The sequence below is a fragment of the Peromyscus leucopus genome, chromosome 8a (genome assembly GCF_004664715.2).
Source record: "Peromyscus leucopus breed LL Stock chromosome 8a, UCI_PerLeu_2.1, whole genome shotgun sequence".
Lineage (NCBI taxonomy): Eukaryota > Metazoa > Chordata > Mammalia > Rodentia > Cricetidae > Peromyscus > Peromyscus leucopus.
Genome location: NC_051085.1, coordinates 6,879,700 through 6,896,649, shown reverse-complemented (window position 1 = coordinate 6,896,649; position 16,950 = coordinate 6,879,700). Strand labels below are relative to the sequence as shown.

Here is a 16,950-nt window from a genome sequence, read left to right as displayed (position 1 = left end):
CACTCCTTAGAGCCCAGCACACTGCCACCTGGGAGGCCACACTCAAGGTCAGCATCCTCGGGGCTAGGAGACCCAGGGTGCTACAACACAGAAGGATTTATAATCCGAACTAGTACAGGTCGTCTCCCTCACGATGCATCAGATGAAGTGTTTATGGATGCCACGCAACATTCTGAAGCAGCTGCTAAGGAACAGATCCTGAAATGAACTGCCTACCCCGCTGTTCTCTATTTATACCCCAAAGCCATCAGCTACGTCTGATATGGCCGCCGAGAAGGCCCTGCTTAATGGACTACAAATCCAATGACACTGGCAGGCAGCAATAATTCCATCTGCCCCTGGCTTCACCTTGTGGGGAAGTAGGCCAGGCACCATTTAGGACCCTGAGCCAAGACAGATGTCACCTGCTCACTCCTGACTTCATGGCTAGGCTAGAGCTTGTTCCCCTCTCCTCCCCTTCTCCCTGGTTACACCCAGCACATTTTCATCTTATCGTTCTCCCACACATCTCAGGGCTGTCTGGGGATGAGTCAGAGGCTTCTCCCTGGACTCATACTGGTCTCAAACTGGGGACATTTCCCCAAAGGCAAGAACACAAACAAACAGGGAAGACCATGAAACAAGAATCCAATCTAGAACAAGCCCTGGGAATGCATTATGTATCTCAGGATGAAGGCAGGTTTTCTTATACAACGCAGTAGGATCCTTTGTTCCCATAACTGGTGTCCTGGAAGGAGCCTGCTCCCTGCCTTTCGCAGAAAGCGACACAGGAAAAAAAGATTAGTCTGCAATACTCAGGGAACCAGACTTGACTGCACTCAACAGACTCCATCACAATATGTCTGTTCATTTTTCCCTTTGCCAGGATTCATAAACCAAGTGGCATGAGAATTATGATTCTGACTTCTTAAATCATCACAAGCACCCCATGCATTTAGCAAATGACTTTAGAAGAGAGTTTCTGGGGCTGGAGAAATGGTTCAGCAGTTAATAGAGTTGGCTGCTCCTCCAGAGGCTCTAGGTTCAATTCCCAGAACCCGCCTGGCAGCCCACAGCCGTCTACAGCTCCAGTTACAGGGCATCTGACAACCACCTCTCACCTGTCAGAAACGTGCAGGGTGCCCATATATACACACAAGCAAAACTCACAAATAAATCTTAAAATAGACATATAAAAAAGTCTAGTTTTGAGACCTCAGCTTGCAGCACAACCGCCAGAGGGCTTGTTAAAACACAGACTTGCCGTCCAGAATTTCTGATTTAGTGTGTCTGGGATGGGCCTGAGGAGCTGCATTCCCAACACGTGCCTGTGTGACGTCAGCACTGTTGGTCTGAGAACCTTATTACCACCGCCAAGAGCTCAGGGACAGTGTATGGCGGAGCCCAACGCTGCACACCACAGCAGCTTCTCCAAAGAAACAAGTTAACTCACTTTTCCAGTCTTATACAATGTCTCCAAACAGTACCATCTCTCCTTACAAGTTCCTACAGGCTTCAAAATAAGTTAAGTAGGGTCCAACAGAGACTAGAAAAACAAGTGGGAGGTGGGAAGTTTAAATAAACCAAGTACAATTAGAGGCAGAAAGGAGAAGAGGTTGGAGTTAAACACAGCTTGTTAAGGAATGATGTATTGTCTCAAGAGCCTTAGATCAGCTCACCACATCTCTCTTCGTTCAGAGCTCCCAGGGGGTGAACTGTACCTTGTAATCTTCCCACAGAGAAGGGAGGGTAAAGGGGGTCCAAAAAGTCATTACTGAAATAGCCAATGACTTCCACAGAACGCGACTCTCTCATTTCTCTAAGACCATGGTTCTCAACTCTGGCTGTACATTATAGCCACCTGGGAAGCTGAGAGACAGAGAGAGAGACAGAGACAGAGACAGAGACAGAGACAGAGAGAGAGAGAGAGAGAGAGAGACAGAGAGACAGACAGAGAGAGAGAGAGGGGCAGGCTGAGGCCCTGCAGCCGGAGATCCCTACAGACCTGTCCTAAGTGGGACTTGAGCACTGTTGTTTCTAAGGCTCTCCACCTGATTCTAAAACACAGCTAGAGTGTGCCCTCATTTGCCAAAGACTTGGTAACAGTCCAAGAGCCTATCAGGAAACCCTTCTATAACAAGGTGTACTTTCCCCCAGAAGAGCTAACAGTCACAAACTAAAGGCAAAGCAGCTTGGACTGTTTGCAAATTATCTAAAGGTTCAACCTTGAAACCATGTGCCAGAACGATAAATTTTCTCCCTCAGCAAAATAGCTGTTTTGTTTTGTTTAAGGGGGAGATAGATTTAAAAACTCTCCAAGCACTCGGTAGTTCAAACGATCATCCAGCAACACTCTGATAAATAGGTTTTCAAAGTTGTAAAATCATGTGATGCAAACAATAAAATCAACAGATTTTCTTCTTGAGCAATAAAAATGCACGAGATAACAAGCAAGGGAACGTCTTTTGTCAGCTTTATGGTCCTGTTTGAGGCAGAATGGTGTGCCTAAAATAACATTATTCCGAGAACAAGACACCAGGCAGACTGAAAGAAGAAGGACATCATAGGGCAGATCCGAGACGCCCACAGAGAAAACCCTAGGTGTGGTCACGCCTGTATCCAACACTTGAAAAGCTTGAAGCAGAAGGACCTCCAGCAAGTTCAAGGTCAGCCCAATAGACCCTGTCTCCAAAAACTAAGACCAATAACAATCAAAATTCTAGGCATATTTTTACTTCATGAAAAACTAAAACAGGCTGATCAATTAAAATTTGGTTATAGAATATAGGCATCTTTAAAAATTCAAATGAGAATTGCAATTTTTTATTTAAAAATTCACTTGGTAATCTTTTTAAGCCTATTTTAGAAGTCAATGGTTTCCACTAACACACGATCGCCTCCCTAATTTAACACACAGTGAGTGCCTCCCTAATTTAACAAGTCAGGATGGGTGCCCACAAACTTCGAATTGGTATCTGCCACAGGTCGCCTTAACAATCAGGCCAAGGGCACTTTCAGTGGTCAGTTCAGGCTTCTTTCTCCAAACTACACAAAAGATGTACCTGATCTAATCTTCCCCCCACCCCAAAGGTATCTAGACAAATTCTTGAACTCATAACTATGTTCCTTAACCAGAAGCAGTCTCTGATTTTATGAGATTATTAGAATAAATCTCTCCCTACCTATCAAAGAACAACAACTAACCCTTGTCCAAGGTGAGGGCCAAACATTACCTTAGCAACTGGGTGTGATAAAGCCGAAAATACAGCCCAAATCACAGCACCTTTCCATCTGAAATAAGGATCGTTCTTGGAAAGGAAGAGACTAGCTGGGACTGATTGAGGAAGTTCAGTTCAGCGGAGGACATGCACCCGTTCAAACAGGAGGCTGTAAACTTATCTTTCCTGGATGGGGCTGGAGATAGAAGGCCTGATCTAGGACACTAATTTCAAGAAACAGTATCCCAGCTCACCCAGGGAGTTAGCTACCTGAGCTAAGAGCCCCAGAACGCTAAAGCAGCGCCCCAGAGCATCTGCGGGAAGACCGCTCTAAACAAGCCAGCACCAGGTTGTTTCCAGATTTCCAGGCCCGCTTCATGGGTTATATAAATGGTGCAGATGGTCTGATCTTTTCGTCTTTTCTAAAGAGATTCAGATGAATGCTTGAACTCACAGCTTCAATTTTACTCAAAAAATGGCTTGCTTCAAACTGTGTTAGCCTGTGGGGGGCTACTCGTCTGTACAATACATGCACTGATATACAACAGCAGACGGATGCTGTTGATGGAGCGATACAGAAAAAGAACCAGCAAAGAGAGACGGCCCTTCTCAGGTGACCCATGGAACCGACGGCCAGAGAAAACGAGGAAACAGAACACAGGACCCACTGAAAAGTATCAAGAGTCAGCGAGACTTAAGCAGATTAACCTGGGGACGGACACTGGCTCAGAGGCCCAGAACAACCAGCTAAGGGCCTGAGCGCTGAAAGGTCAACACTGACTCTTTACCTGGGGGGGGGGGGGTTACCGCGTGGATGTACTCGGAGTGGAATGAAAGGAGCTGGCAGTGGTGGTGCCAGGCCATGCTCTCGGCACGCAGGAGGCTGGAGGAGCAGGATCTCACTCGGGGCCAGACGGAACTACACAGTAAGACCCTGTTTCCCACCCCCCACCCCCCACCCCCACCACCCTCTCTCTCTCTCTCTCTCTCTCTCTCTCTCTCTCTCTCTCTCTCTCTCTGTCTCTCTCTCTGTCACACACACACACACCCCAAAAGTTCAAATGCAGACTTCTAGGAAAAAGTGTTTTACTTTGAAAAACTGTTAAAACAAGAAAGAAACTTAACTGAATATTAAATAAACTTAAGGAATATTAAATAATATTAAGGAGAACTAAAATGAAAAAAAAATCAAGAGAAGGTGGCAAGCAGGAGGCTTTAAACATCACTCAGCACAAGCTTGCTGTGAACTATAGAGCCAAGGTAATTATCTGGATAATTTATAATGAAAGAGCAGCAGTTTTAAATTTAATAAACGTACTTCAGGAAAAAAGGCAGTTCTGAGATGTGAGTGACCTGAATGGACACCTTCACTAGGCCCTTTTTTTTTTGGTCTGCTAGGAAAGTACTCTAGCACTGCCAGTCCTAGCCCTCCATTCAACCACACCACCAGTTTCCAAGGAGACACCAACAAGCTCCAGTGAATGGAATTTTGTGCCCCCTCGTTTAAAGGCTACCGTGGGCACTGGCACTGCCAGCTCAGCTGCCCTCCGCCCTCCGCCCCACCCTGTCTGCGTGCCGGCTGCTTGAGTTATCGGGCAGGACCGACCCGCACACTCACACTTATCAAGGGGGCTCAGGCTATCATCTGGAGAGTCTCCAGATTCCACTCGCCTATCTTCACCAGAAGGAAAGCCACGGCCTGGGTTTCCTCCGGCACACACAGAGTGACCTGTGATATGTAGCATTCTGCTCGTCGTCCTGTTCTATTAGCACATGGCCAACTGTGGCAACTAGCACTTTGGGGCCTGCTCAGCCCTAGTGCCTTGAAGACAAAAGCAGCCCGCTCTGCGGCAGAGGTAACTCACCTGACTGGCAACGTGCGCTACGCAGCAGCTCCGACTGCCTTGGCAGCCCGCCTCTGAACCTCAGAACGGCTCTGCAGAGAGTCAGCCACCTCAGAAAAATATTTTTAATACCTTCAATTATGAAATCTGATTCTGAAGCCAAACTTCTGCCAGGAACTTGCAAACTTTTTTTTTTTTTCTTGAAACCTACTTTTTCTTGGGACCTTGCCATCACCTGTCTGCCTGCTGCAAAAGCACAGATGTCCTGTTGTCGGGAGGCACAAGTCCCTCAGGGATGAAAGCCCAGCCCAAAGACTGTCTACACACTATGTATTACTCTGCCATTTCTAGACAGTGCACTCTGTATGTGACCCACGCTAAACCAGAAGGCAGAACTGCTGAATCTACAGATTGAAAGTGTAAGTCTCGAGTTCCTTAGTCTCCACTAACGGCCCAGCCGTGCGCAGATTCCTCGGGTTTTCTTCAGTCCATGAAAATATCCAGGGAAAGGGGCAAAAATCACGGCCCAATTCCATTCCTCAACTGTGGTGGTTTGAAAGAGAATGGTTCCATGGACTCACATAGATTTGAATGCTTGGTTCCCAGTTGGCAGAACTGTTTGGGAAGGATGAGGAGGTGTGGCCTGGCTAAAGGTGTGTCACTGGGGTGGGTTTTGAGGCTTCAAAAGCCCATGCCATTCCCAGTTAGCTCTGTCTTGTAGTGATGTCTCAAGCAAGATACAAGCTCTCCAGCGCCATTCCTTCTGGTCTGCTGCCATGCTCCCTGTCAGGCGGTCATGGATGACTCTCCAAAACTGTAAGCCATTAAAAGCTTGATTCTCTAAGTTGTCTTGGTCACGGTCTCTTCACAGCAATGGAAAGGTCACTAAGACAGCAGCTCGGAGACGCTGCCGCCCGTTAGATGCTATCAGCCGCAGCTCCAAAGATCCACAGCGATCCACAGCACTCCGCAGGATGAATGTGAGTACCACTGAGGCTCTACAGAGAGAATGCAGCAAGCAGCAAGCAGCAACTCCCTCGGTGGCTGCTGTTTAACTTCCAAATCACGGTATCCCACACACACTCCAGGAGGCAGAAGAGCATAAAAGAAGGGGTAAGAGCCCCAGAGTCAGGCTACGTTTTCATCCCAAATTACTTTTGGTGATCTTAAACCATTTCCTTGCTGGGCGGTGGTGGCGCACGCCTTTAATCCCAGCACTCGGGAGGCAGAGCCAGGCGGATCTCTGTGAGTTCGAGGCCAGCCTGGTCTCCAAAGCGAGTTCCAGGAAAGGCGCAAAGCTACACAGAGAAACCCTGTCTCGAAAAACCAAATTAAAAAAAAAACCATTTCCTTCTCCTGGGATTTACTTACCTTGTAGGATCAATGTTAAACATAAACAAACAAATGAAAAACAAAATCACATAGGTGAGCAGTTGGCACACGGTGTAAATGCTAAGCAAGTCACAATTACCTTGCTTCCAATCAGGTCACACTCAGAGGTTCCAGGTAGCCACGAATCGTGGAAATGCGTGATTCAACCCACTACAATCACCAAGTCTAAATAAAACTATCTTCGCAAGGCAGGGAGCAAACAAAGAATGATGGCAGATTTCAGCGCCACAGAGTTAGAAGGTCATAGTTAACAGTCTCCCCAGATCCACAGCCACCAAGACTGGACTAGAAATCACGTTCAGGCTCACAGGACTCCGGAAGGCCTGGACCACAATCCAAACAGTACTAAAACAGAATATTCTACTGATTTTAACACAATCTATAATCTTCAGAGTGTGTGTGTGTGTGTGTGTGTGTGCGTGTGCGTGTGCGTGTGTGGCCAGAGCCAAATTGTCACTTTTTGGGTGCACTCTACCTGCTTTTTCATATCTTGTTTGTTGAGACATGATCTCTCAGTGGTCTGGGGCTGACCCATTGGGGCTAGGCTGCTAGTGTGCACCACACAGCAGTGGGCAGGGGTGTGTGCTTGTGAATGCACGTGCGGAGGCCTGTGGAATGTACCAGTTATCTTCTTCGGCTCTGACTGCCTCAAGACAGGGCCTGCCACTGAACTGGACACTCGCCATTTGGGGCTAAGCTGGCCAGGGAGCTCTTGGAATCCTGCTTCCTCCTCACAGTTTTAAGGGCACAGGTGGACACGCCCTGGCCTTTTACTGGGATTTGAACTCAGATCCTCACACTCAAGAGCAAGTGCTCTCACCCATGCCATCTCCCCAGGCTACCGTGCCCGCTTTCCGCGGACTCTGGGGCGCAAACTTAAGTCTTGGCGCCTGCATGGTAAACCATTTTACCAAGCAAGCCATCAACCCAGCCCCTCGGTGTCAGGTATAAATAATTATTCCTACAAACATCAGGACCAGATATGCTAAGGCACAAAAGGCAGCCAAGAGCACTTTTAGTGGGAAAAGCACACCTGTGGGGAGGATCACATGACCCCAGCCTTCAGTAGCTGAGTTAGGGAGACTGCAAGTTCAAGGACAGCCTGGGCTACAAAGCCAGACTCTTAGAAAATTAAATAAAAATTCTTAGTTAACTATTTTAGGCAGGAAGTGAGCATGGGAAACCAAGGCTTTCTTTTAGAAAGTTACTTTTAGTCTTTAATCTCCAGCTCAAATTACCCTTTTCGAACGATGACGTTTAGTCACGGAAGCACTACTTACTAGAGTTCTTTAGATCAAGACATCTTAGCTTTACGGAGGAAGATACAGTCAGGACCAGTCTCAGGACCTGGGCACTCCCTCCCTGTGCTGGCTCTGAATTTAGGTTGCCCGCGGCTTCAGGAACAAAATGACCACTTTAAGAGGTACACAGACTGCGAGAAGAACTATGGATTCTCCCTACACACGCACATACAGGCCTTCAAAGAAGTGAACGGTAAACTTCAAAACCCACACTAGGAACTGCACACGCATCCCCACGGACTCTGTCTGTCCCCCGCTCACTCCGAAGGGAAACACATGGCTAGGCTGTTGCCGTGGGGGCAGAGCCCCTGCCCTGGCCCCTGCCCACTGTGCCAACTGTGCCAACTGTGCCAACTGTGCCGTGAGCCTTCCCTGCCCTGCAGTCGCTCCTCACTGCTGGACTAGGGTGCCTCGGACAACTCAGGTATGGGGAGCCTCAGGATAACCTGGCTCCTCTTGGCTTCTTCACCACAGGCTAGCAGGGCCACAGCCAACCAGGGAGTTAGCGTGTGTTCACTCTGCAGCGCTATGGCCTAACAGTCACCCGGCACCAGGGGAAAGAAGAAAAAAGATCGAGATGAAAGCCCAAGCACCCTTGAGAAGTAGGACACTGGCACTCTAAAGCAGCCTAGCCTGCAATATCCTCCAGTCACACATCTGCACCCCACCAGGCCAGGTCCGGCACAGCCCTCCACAGGTGCAGACGGTTCTTTTGGTTTTCCTAAGCGGGGAAGGGGATGAAAGTGGTCAGGGTCATGGATACAATGACTGACCTTACCGAGACTCTCTGGCAGTGATGTAATCAGAATCTGGGTCTTCTATCTAAGTTACCTACCTAACCACCTATTCAGGAAATCCCTAACTCAGAAAAGCCACAGGCTGGCCCTGACGTGGCTGGTCACACGGACTGACTGGTAGCTCCTCTCCCTTCACAGGTGACTTATTTCCTAGGAGACAGATATGAAACTTGAAAAGTGCCTCCAAGGCTTACATCCCCAAATACAGAAGATTCCAAACAACTTCATTTCACTGACCAGCTTCGCTCCCGTGAGAGAGATAGAAACTTTGCGCCACCAACTGCTCAGGGACCCTGCCGAGTGCGCTGATGCTGAAGACAGCATGGTACACAGACGGGCAACCCCGACCTCATCCCTTCCTTAATGAAATGCTGTCCATGGCGCTGCCTCCCAGTTCTGGTGTGAACTGTAGGTTTCCCAGACTCTGACAGTAAGGAACAAACAGTACACCTTCACACCACATCCTGTCAACATCCAAGCCAGGTGGACTAAGGCTGCTGAAACCTTCACACCTGCGAGCATCCCGGTCACCTCACCAGCTCGGTCCTGAGTCCCAGTTTCAACTTTCAGCAACAAGAATCTCAGAAGAAGGCCACCCTTATGGGCCGAGGACACAAGGAACCAAAAACCACCTCCTGGTGTCAGAGCACATCCTGGCCTGTCTCTAACACTGTGGACGTGTGCGAGTCAGAACCAGGCAGGAGTCAGGGCGTGAGCTGGGCAAGGAAGCCTAGAGGACTTTGTCAGCAGGACGAACTGAGCGCTGGTGGAGAATGGAGGAGAGAAACAGGCCCTCCTGTGAGAGTCAGCCCAGAGGGGGGGGAGGAGGAGGAGGAGGAGGAGGAGGAGGAGGAGGAGGAGGAGGAGGAGCCAGGCAGAGCAAATGAAGTAGGAGCTTGCAGAACTGGAAAGAACCTGCACGACAAGAACAGCTGTGATACCACAGTGGCTATCGGCAGACACTGCCCAGCAGTGGTGCCCTGCACGCCTGTGAACACACTTCAACCACACCCCAGCAGGCCGGGAAGCTCTGACCCCGACACGCGTGTGTCCCTGGCCTCACACTTCACCAGAAAGTGGAAGCGCAGCTTTGGTTACGAATGTGGTCAGTGAAAAGCCCTGCAGATGATTCAGCTCTGTCAGGTTCCTCGCCTGAAGAGGACTGAAGCGCTCGCCTCGGAGCAATGCTCCACACAGGGGAGCACTCTGGAAACTCAGGCTCCTCTCACACTGACTCCAACTCCGGGCCTCAGGCTGCAGAGGCTTCCCATCTACACAGCAAGCTCAAAGTCACCTGCCGAGAGCCCCAGGACAGAGAGAGGCTCTGGGAAAGGTGGAGACCCAGGTGTGCAAAATGCCAAGCGTGAGCAGTAAGGACACGCTCACAGAGCACAGCCTTCCTGGCAGCAGCCGGTCTGCCCTCTAGAACACAAACTCTCGTGAACTGGAATTTTGTCTGCCGTATCCTACCACCGTATCCCTGGGGCTGGGCAGAATGCCCTGTGAACAGTATGCTTTTAAGAAACAGATGCTGACAGATGCTGAACGAATGGAACCGGGACTGATGGAGGTGGGCACCAAGAGTTTCCATGCTGCCACCTTCCATCACTTACTCCCGAGTGTCCTATCAAGGGATAGTAAGGAACACACTTATGGAGGTCTGCTCCCCAGCTCTTCCTCAAGGAGCCAGAAGGCAAACTGGTTCCTAGACGCCTCGTTTGTGACACACATAAAGGAAATAAGTAAGTCAGGAAAAGGATCAAGTTTGTCTCCCAAAGGAAAGAGATATTAGAACAAAATAAACTCCATTTTCTCTCCAGCCCTAGAAATCTGCACTCTGGTCAGCAGCCATGGGTAAGTGGGAACTCGCCAAAATGCATGGGCCTGCCTGGCTCACCTCGGCACTGTCATCAAAGGTGGATGATGGGTAAATGGGAACTCGCCAAAATGCACGGGCCTGCCAGGCTCACCTCGGCACTGTCATCAAAGGTGGATGACGCCTGCTAAGTTTTGGAATTTTTTTCCTAGTCCAAGTAAACGATTTTTTTTTTTTTTTTAGTAGACAAGGCCTTTTCATTATCTTCCAGATAAAACTATCTGGTATGTTTAAATACAAATCAGAAGCAAGCACTAAAAAGTTTATCTTCAACACGTTCTATGGTATCATTTCCCTAAAATAGAACCCTCCTAAAGTCTCCTAAAAATAAGCCCGCTATAGTTTCATTTTCTGAGGAGATAAACACACGAAAACACACACTTAGCTTCTCTCTGAAGTGCCTTTCTGTTACATGAGGTTCAAAGATCAAAGTCTAAGAGGTCCAATTTCTTCACTCACAGGTCAATGACACAGCTCTGCAAAAGAGGAAAACAGTCCCCTGTGCGGGCTGCTGTAGAAAGAGGAAGTGTGTTATTGAGAATCACTGACAGAGAGGGCTGCCAGAGGAAATTACAAAAGAGCCCAGGCCAAGCAGAAGACAGATTCTTCACACATAACTGTAACTGGCCCTTCGGCAGCCAAAGGGGCAAATATCAAGATTACAAACCAACATGGAATTATGGCTGTGTCATTTTGAAATTTAAAACTAAATTAAAATAACATTTTTTTAAATACAGTATGTTGAAGTCTCCCCAGGTCTGGGGTTCCTCCCTGGAGGCACTGTGGGCAGGTCAACCTTCATCTTTTTTTTTTTTTTTTAAACCTTGGCAACACTTTCCCATGAAAGGCTCAGACTTGGAAGACTCACCCTCTGCACTGGAGCAGATGTCTTCACACAGTAGGTACCCCAAAGAAACCCAGGGCTGTTTAGTATGACCCTGCCCTAACCATGAGAAATGAGTGCATGTGGGGATCTGGATAAGGGAGTAAATGATGAAGGGGGGTTCCTGGTAAACCCTAGAGTCCTTGGGGTCTCCCAATACAAGGGGAACTGAGGGAACTCACTGCAGTGCCCTTCACGTAAACTTAATCTGAAGAGAGGAACTTTACCCTTACATCTGGTTGTTGGTCTACTGTAAGGCTGAGGTAAGGGAGCCTGGGAGAGATAGCCATCATCCCCCTAGGCGTAGCATGCATTGGGCAAGGGCTTCCTCTTTTGTTAAAATGCTATCTTTCCTGCCATTTGTGCTACTTCAGGCTTCCTAAGCAACCGACAGACGACAGATCATGCAGCGACCCAAATATGACACCCCCACCCCACCCCCCACCCCGTCCTTCTGATGCTGAAATAACCACCAGTGTCTGCAGGCTGGCGGGAGGGGCAATTGTGCTTCTCAGGAAAGCAAATTTTTACAAGACCAATTTCAAGAAAACAGTTCGAGAAAGCCCAGTGACCAAGACCTCTAGACCTGTAGCTACTAATTAGCCTCGTGCTCCTTGTGATCTGAGAATAGCTCTCAATCTCTGGAAATACCAGGTTCTTCTCCAGTGAAAGGATCGAACTACATCAGCAAACTTCGTCCTGACTATACATTAGGATCACCTGAGGAACCAAAGCAAAAAAAAAAAAAAAAAAAAAAAGCGCTGATGCTGTCACACATGAGCCAAATTCCATCCAATTCTCTGAGCGCTAGTAGTTTTCAATTGTTCCCAGGTGACTCTAAAAAGTCAGTCAGCGCTGGAAATGACTGGTCTGCGTTCCAGCTTCCAAGGCTCTTTTCTAATTCTGTAATTTGGGGGGTGTTTTTGTTTGTTTGTTTGTTTTGAGATAGTCTTTCTATTAAGTAGTCCCAGAACTCACTCTGTAGCCCAGGCTGGCCTCACACTCAGAGGCTGCCTGCCTCTGCCTCTGCCTCCCGAGAGCTGTGATTAAAGGTGTGCGCCATCATGCTCCAGCTTCATTCTATAATCTTAAAGTGATGATTCTGGTTCTAGAGTCACATGATGGTCTGGCCCAAAAAGCCACAGAAGAAGTAAGTTTAAGACCCTGTATACCTGCCCTGTATGCAAGTGTCTGCAAGTTAACCTGAATTCTAGACCATTTTAGAAGCTAAACACTCTGAAGAGTAACTCACAACGAAAGCAGTGTGGTTGAAGTGCAGGTTTCCAAAATGACTATTCATTACAGGAGTGGGTTCCTAAACTCCGATGCATGGAAGTGGGTCACACTTAGCTCCTGACCTTTCTCCCCTTTACCTTGTCTTCCAGCCCCACCAAACCAGCAAACGAGAAAGGCTGCCTATTAGTCACAGCCAGTACATAAAACCAGCCTCGAGTCAAGGGCCTTCTCTCTGCATCATTAGAGACATGGACGTCCCTGCCTGGCCATTGCTTTTGATGAAGATCAACTTACAAAAACTTCAACTAAATTACACTCCTTCCAGTCTTCAAGGATTACTTGACACACAGAATTAAAGTACAAATAACTAGAAAACATATGCCCTGAAACACATAATAAGCCTTGAAGTATTCTATTTTTAATATTTCATATGGCTTTAGTCAGATAGAGATAGTAGTGGGGGGGGACTGTGAGACAAAGTCACAGTTATAAAACCACATATGACTACCCCCCTCTATTGAAATCCTGAAATCTTTATGAAAATATGGACCAAACTCAATTCATGGCTACTTTTGGTAACCACTTTCTGAAGTAAGTCTAAAAAAAATTAAACATTCAGACATACAAAACTGGTATTTCTATAGACACAATAGCTAGAAACACTATTGTGGAACTAAACAGCTTTTGTAATCCTAGAACTCAGTGGATGGGGCTGGTGAAGACGGTTAAGAGGTGAAGTCACCTGCCACCAACCTAATGGCCTGAGATCCACCCCAGGACCCACATGATGAAAGGAGAGAACCACTCCCCAGAGCTGGCCTCTGACTTACACGCACACAAACACACACACACACACACACACACACACACACACACAAACTGTAAATAATACATACATATACACAGACATTCATTAGGAAGGTTAAAAGCCCTATGTTAATTTTACAGTTAAGTAACCTTCAACTAATAGATTCTCTATAGCTAATTCAAATTTGTAGGATTTAATTTCAAGTATGAAATTTTTGAGAAATATTCCAAACTCCCAAAAGCATTTTGCCCAATTCTACACACACCTTCCCGACAATGTACACAGACATAAACCCTTGCCATCCACTCCAAAGCCGTGTTCAAAGCTATCACATTAGCAATACTTGGAAACAGAAGCCCCATCCCTTCTGGAAACAACCCTCACCTCACACTTATGTCATCCCTTCAGAAATCAATAAAATCAGATCAAATATAAGACTTGTAACATCAGCACTGGAATCATCTGAAACGAGACAGATTTGTGGAATGGTATCAAAACACACGTTTGGCTTCTAAACCATCTAAGCAAGGCCTCTTCAGGACGAGGTCACTTTTTGGGAGACATTTTAGCTGCAAGGCTTTTAAAGCTCTATTTCAGCTCTCCACAAAAATGAACTGTTCTTACTTTATACACCTAAAAACCTAGAACCCAGGAGTCACAGAGCTCCACAAAGACAGAGAAGTAAGGAAAAAGAAGAAAACTGTAAGCAAAAGCAAGGGTAAGTGACGACTCCAGTGAGGAGGGCCTCTGCGGCGACTTCCAGGGGAATGGGCCTGGAGGTGCCCAGAAGAGCATGGCAGCCCAGCAGGGAAACAGGAGTTAATCTCTTTGGATGCCTACCCCAGGAAGTCATTACATCATAGCCTTTCCTCACCTCTCCCCCTCCCACGTGTCGGGTGCCCCAAGAGGCCGAAAAGGAACAGAAGAAGTCTCTCTCTGGCTCATTTATAGGTAGAAGCCATTACGGCCCAACCCTTCTATCAACGCCCCCCCTCCCTCCCACACAGGTAAAGCTCAGACTCGAGTCTCCAAAGCTCGACCCCGGCCTCGAACACTGCCTGCAGCAGCATGGGCCTCCACAGGAACAGCAGGTGTAGCCGGTACACTTTGGGGTGACGAACCTGGCCTGTTCCAAGCCCCAGAGCATTTCAGAGGCTACCTGCTGGCAGGCTTGCTGGAGTGACAATTCTAAAGAATTAAGGTATGTGAGCAGGAAAGGCATGAGAGCCGGCCAGGAAACAGTCTACAATCATTGCTTTTTCTAATGGGATCGATTTGCCTGTTGGTGTCAACACCCACAGGCACAAGTTGGACCCAAGGATCCACATTCAGTTTGCTGGTATCATGCTCCTGCCACTGACTTGAACGCAGTCCCGAACACTCCCCCAACATACGCCCCTTCCCTCCACCCACACTGTCCTCGCTGCATCCCACTTCTATTCCAAAGTCGGCCGCGGGCCTACCTCCGCGCCCCAATCGGGGTAACCCAGCAAATAAATACAAATGTCCCCGTCCTTCCCTCGTTACTGTCCCCTGCCCACAGCCTCCTCACCTAGGCATGCCCAAGGCTTGCTCGGGACACTCCTTTTCCCCCTCTGAGGCCATTTCCAAGCCTTCCTCCTCCAGGGGTGAAAAGAACCCCCCTCCCCTCCAAAAAAAAAAAGCCTTACAAGAGAGGCTTCCCTGCCAACCCTCCCCGGGCGCGGGCGGAACGCTCGCTTCAGTACGCGCCTGGCAGGTCCGGCCGCCAGCCCCCGGTAGGTACGCACCTTCCAGCCCGCAGAGCTGTTGCTGTCGCCCTTATCCTTGAAGTAGGGCACACAGCGCACCATCCACTCGTAGATCTGGGACAAAGTGAGTCGTTTGTCCGGGGAGCTCTCGATGGCGCGGGTGATCAGGTCGGCGTAGGACAGGTTCCCCCAGGCATTCCGCCGCGAAGAGCATTTTCTCGGCTGCCCGGAGCCCCCAGCCGCCCCCGGCTGCGGCGGTGGCAGTGGCTGCTGAGGCTGCAGCGGCGTCTGCGTGCCCCCACTCAGCGCGCCTGCGGCGGACGCTGGCCCGGACCCGAGGTCCTGCCCTCCGGGAGCCAGCAGCCTGGCCGAGTCCTCGAGGAGCAACCCGGAGCCCAGCGTGCTGCTCAAGCCGCCACCGATCACCATGGCCGAGCTGGCCCGGCCGCCGCCGTCCTCGTCGTCTTCATCGTCGTCCTCCTCGGGGATCATGGAGTCCGCGGCCGTCTCCCCCGAGGGCTTGGCCGGGCTCGCCTGCAGCTCCGGCCTCTGCAGGGGCCACGTACAGGAGCGCGGCCGACTCTGGGGCTCGAACTCTGGGTCCAGCTCCACTTCCAGCGGAGAGAGCGGGACCGGGGAGGCCGGTGCCTCTGCCATCCTCGCCGCCTGCCCGCCGCCCGCGGCTCGGGCTCTCGCGCCCAGGCTGGGTGCGGCGGGAGAAGACCCGGGCGCCGCGAAGGCTCTGGCTCCGGCTGCCTGGGGAAGCGCGAAGAGAGAGTTGGTTATCCCGTGCGGGAGCCCAGTCCTCCGAGACTCCTCGCCCGCCACCGCCGCCGCCGCCGCCTCCTCCTCCTCCTGGAACGGGCGGACCTGGGGACGTGCGTCCCGCGAACCTGGCGCAGCAGACGCCGCCCCCTGGCCAGGCCGCCCGGGAGACGCGAGCGAATCGACGGCCGCGCACGGGGCAGCCCCCTCCCCCGCGGCCGTCGCCAGATCCGCAGGTCTCTCCCGGGCTAGGTGGCGGGGCGGAGGGAGGGGGACGGGGCGGAGGGAGGGGGACGGGGGGAGGGGAGGGGAGGGGCGCCCGCGCCCGTCAGTGGGCAGCCTGCAGACCCCCGCCGCACCGCGGAGGGCGGGCGGGCGGAGGGCGGGCGTGCGTTTGTTTATGTTTCGCTCCGGCCCGCCCTAGTGCCTCCCGCGGAGGCGCAGCCCAAGTCACCGGAGTCCCGGGCTCTTCTCTCCTTCCAGGGCCCTGCGACTCTTCCCCCCCCCACTCCTCCCCGCCCCCCGCACCCCCCTCCCAGACCAGTGGCCCGAGCCCAGGGCTGGCGCAGGCAACTCCCGTCTCTTCCTCTCCGCCCGAGGACCAGCAGGGCGAGCGTAGGGGGGGTCTGGGCGCAGACTGGCCGGGGTCACTTCCAACAAGAGAGAGAGAGAGAGGGCCGACCCCGCAGGAGCGGCCACCCAGAGGATCTTGGGGTGTGTTTTCTGGGGGACGTGGGGCCCTCCGCCCCCTTCCCGGCCAGAAACGGGAGGGAGGAAGCAAGTGGGAACATAAATCTTCCAACAGGTCGGGAAAGCGCCAAATCGCTCGGGCTGCCAGAAAACCCGGACCAGCACGTTCATCACCTCCTTGCTCCCGCTGCTGCCATCTTGACAGTTCCCCCCTTCCCTCAAGTCCTTTAAAGACACGAGCGGGAGGGAAGGGGGGGAGTGCACCGAGTCACGGGGAGGGAAAGGGAAGCGCCTGGCCCAGCTCGGAAACAGATCCGGAGTCACTGGGAAGGCGGCCGCCCCACGGCACAGCTCCGGCGCCTACCTCGGCTCCTTCCCTTCAGGGACGAGGCGGGAGGACGCACGATTCCGAGCGAGCCCGGGGCACCGCG

The 16,950-nt window shown here is 50.7% G+C and overlaps 1 protein-coding gene across 1 annotated transcript in view; it reads right to left on the bottom strand.

Annotated features, from left to right (window-relative positions):
- Foxo3 (forkhead box O3) overlaps nt 1-15,996 on the bottom strand; it is a 96,407-nt gene extending 80,411 nt beyond the window's left edge. The window contains 1 exon segment of the mRNA XM_028890255.2: nt 15,104-15,996. Within this exon segment, the coding sequence (XP_028746088.1) occupies nt 15,104-15,721 (618 nt within the window). The 5' untranslated portion in view covers nt 15,722-15,996.
- Nucleotides 15,997-16,950: the final 954 nt, after the last annotated feature.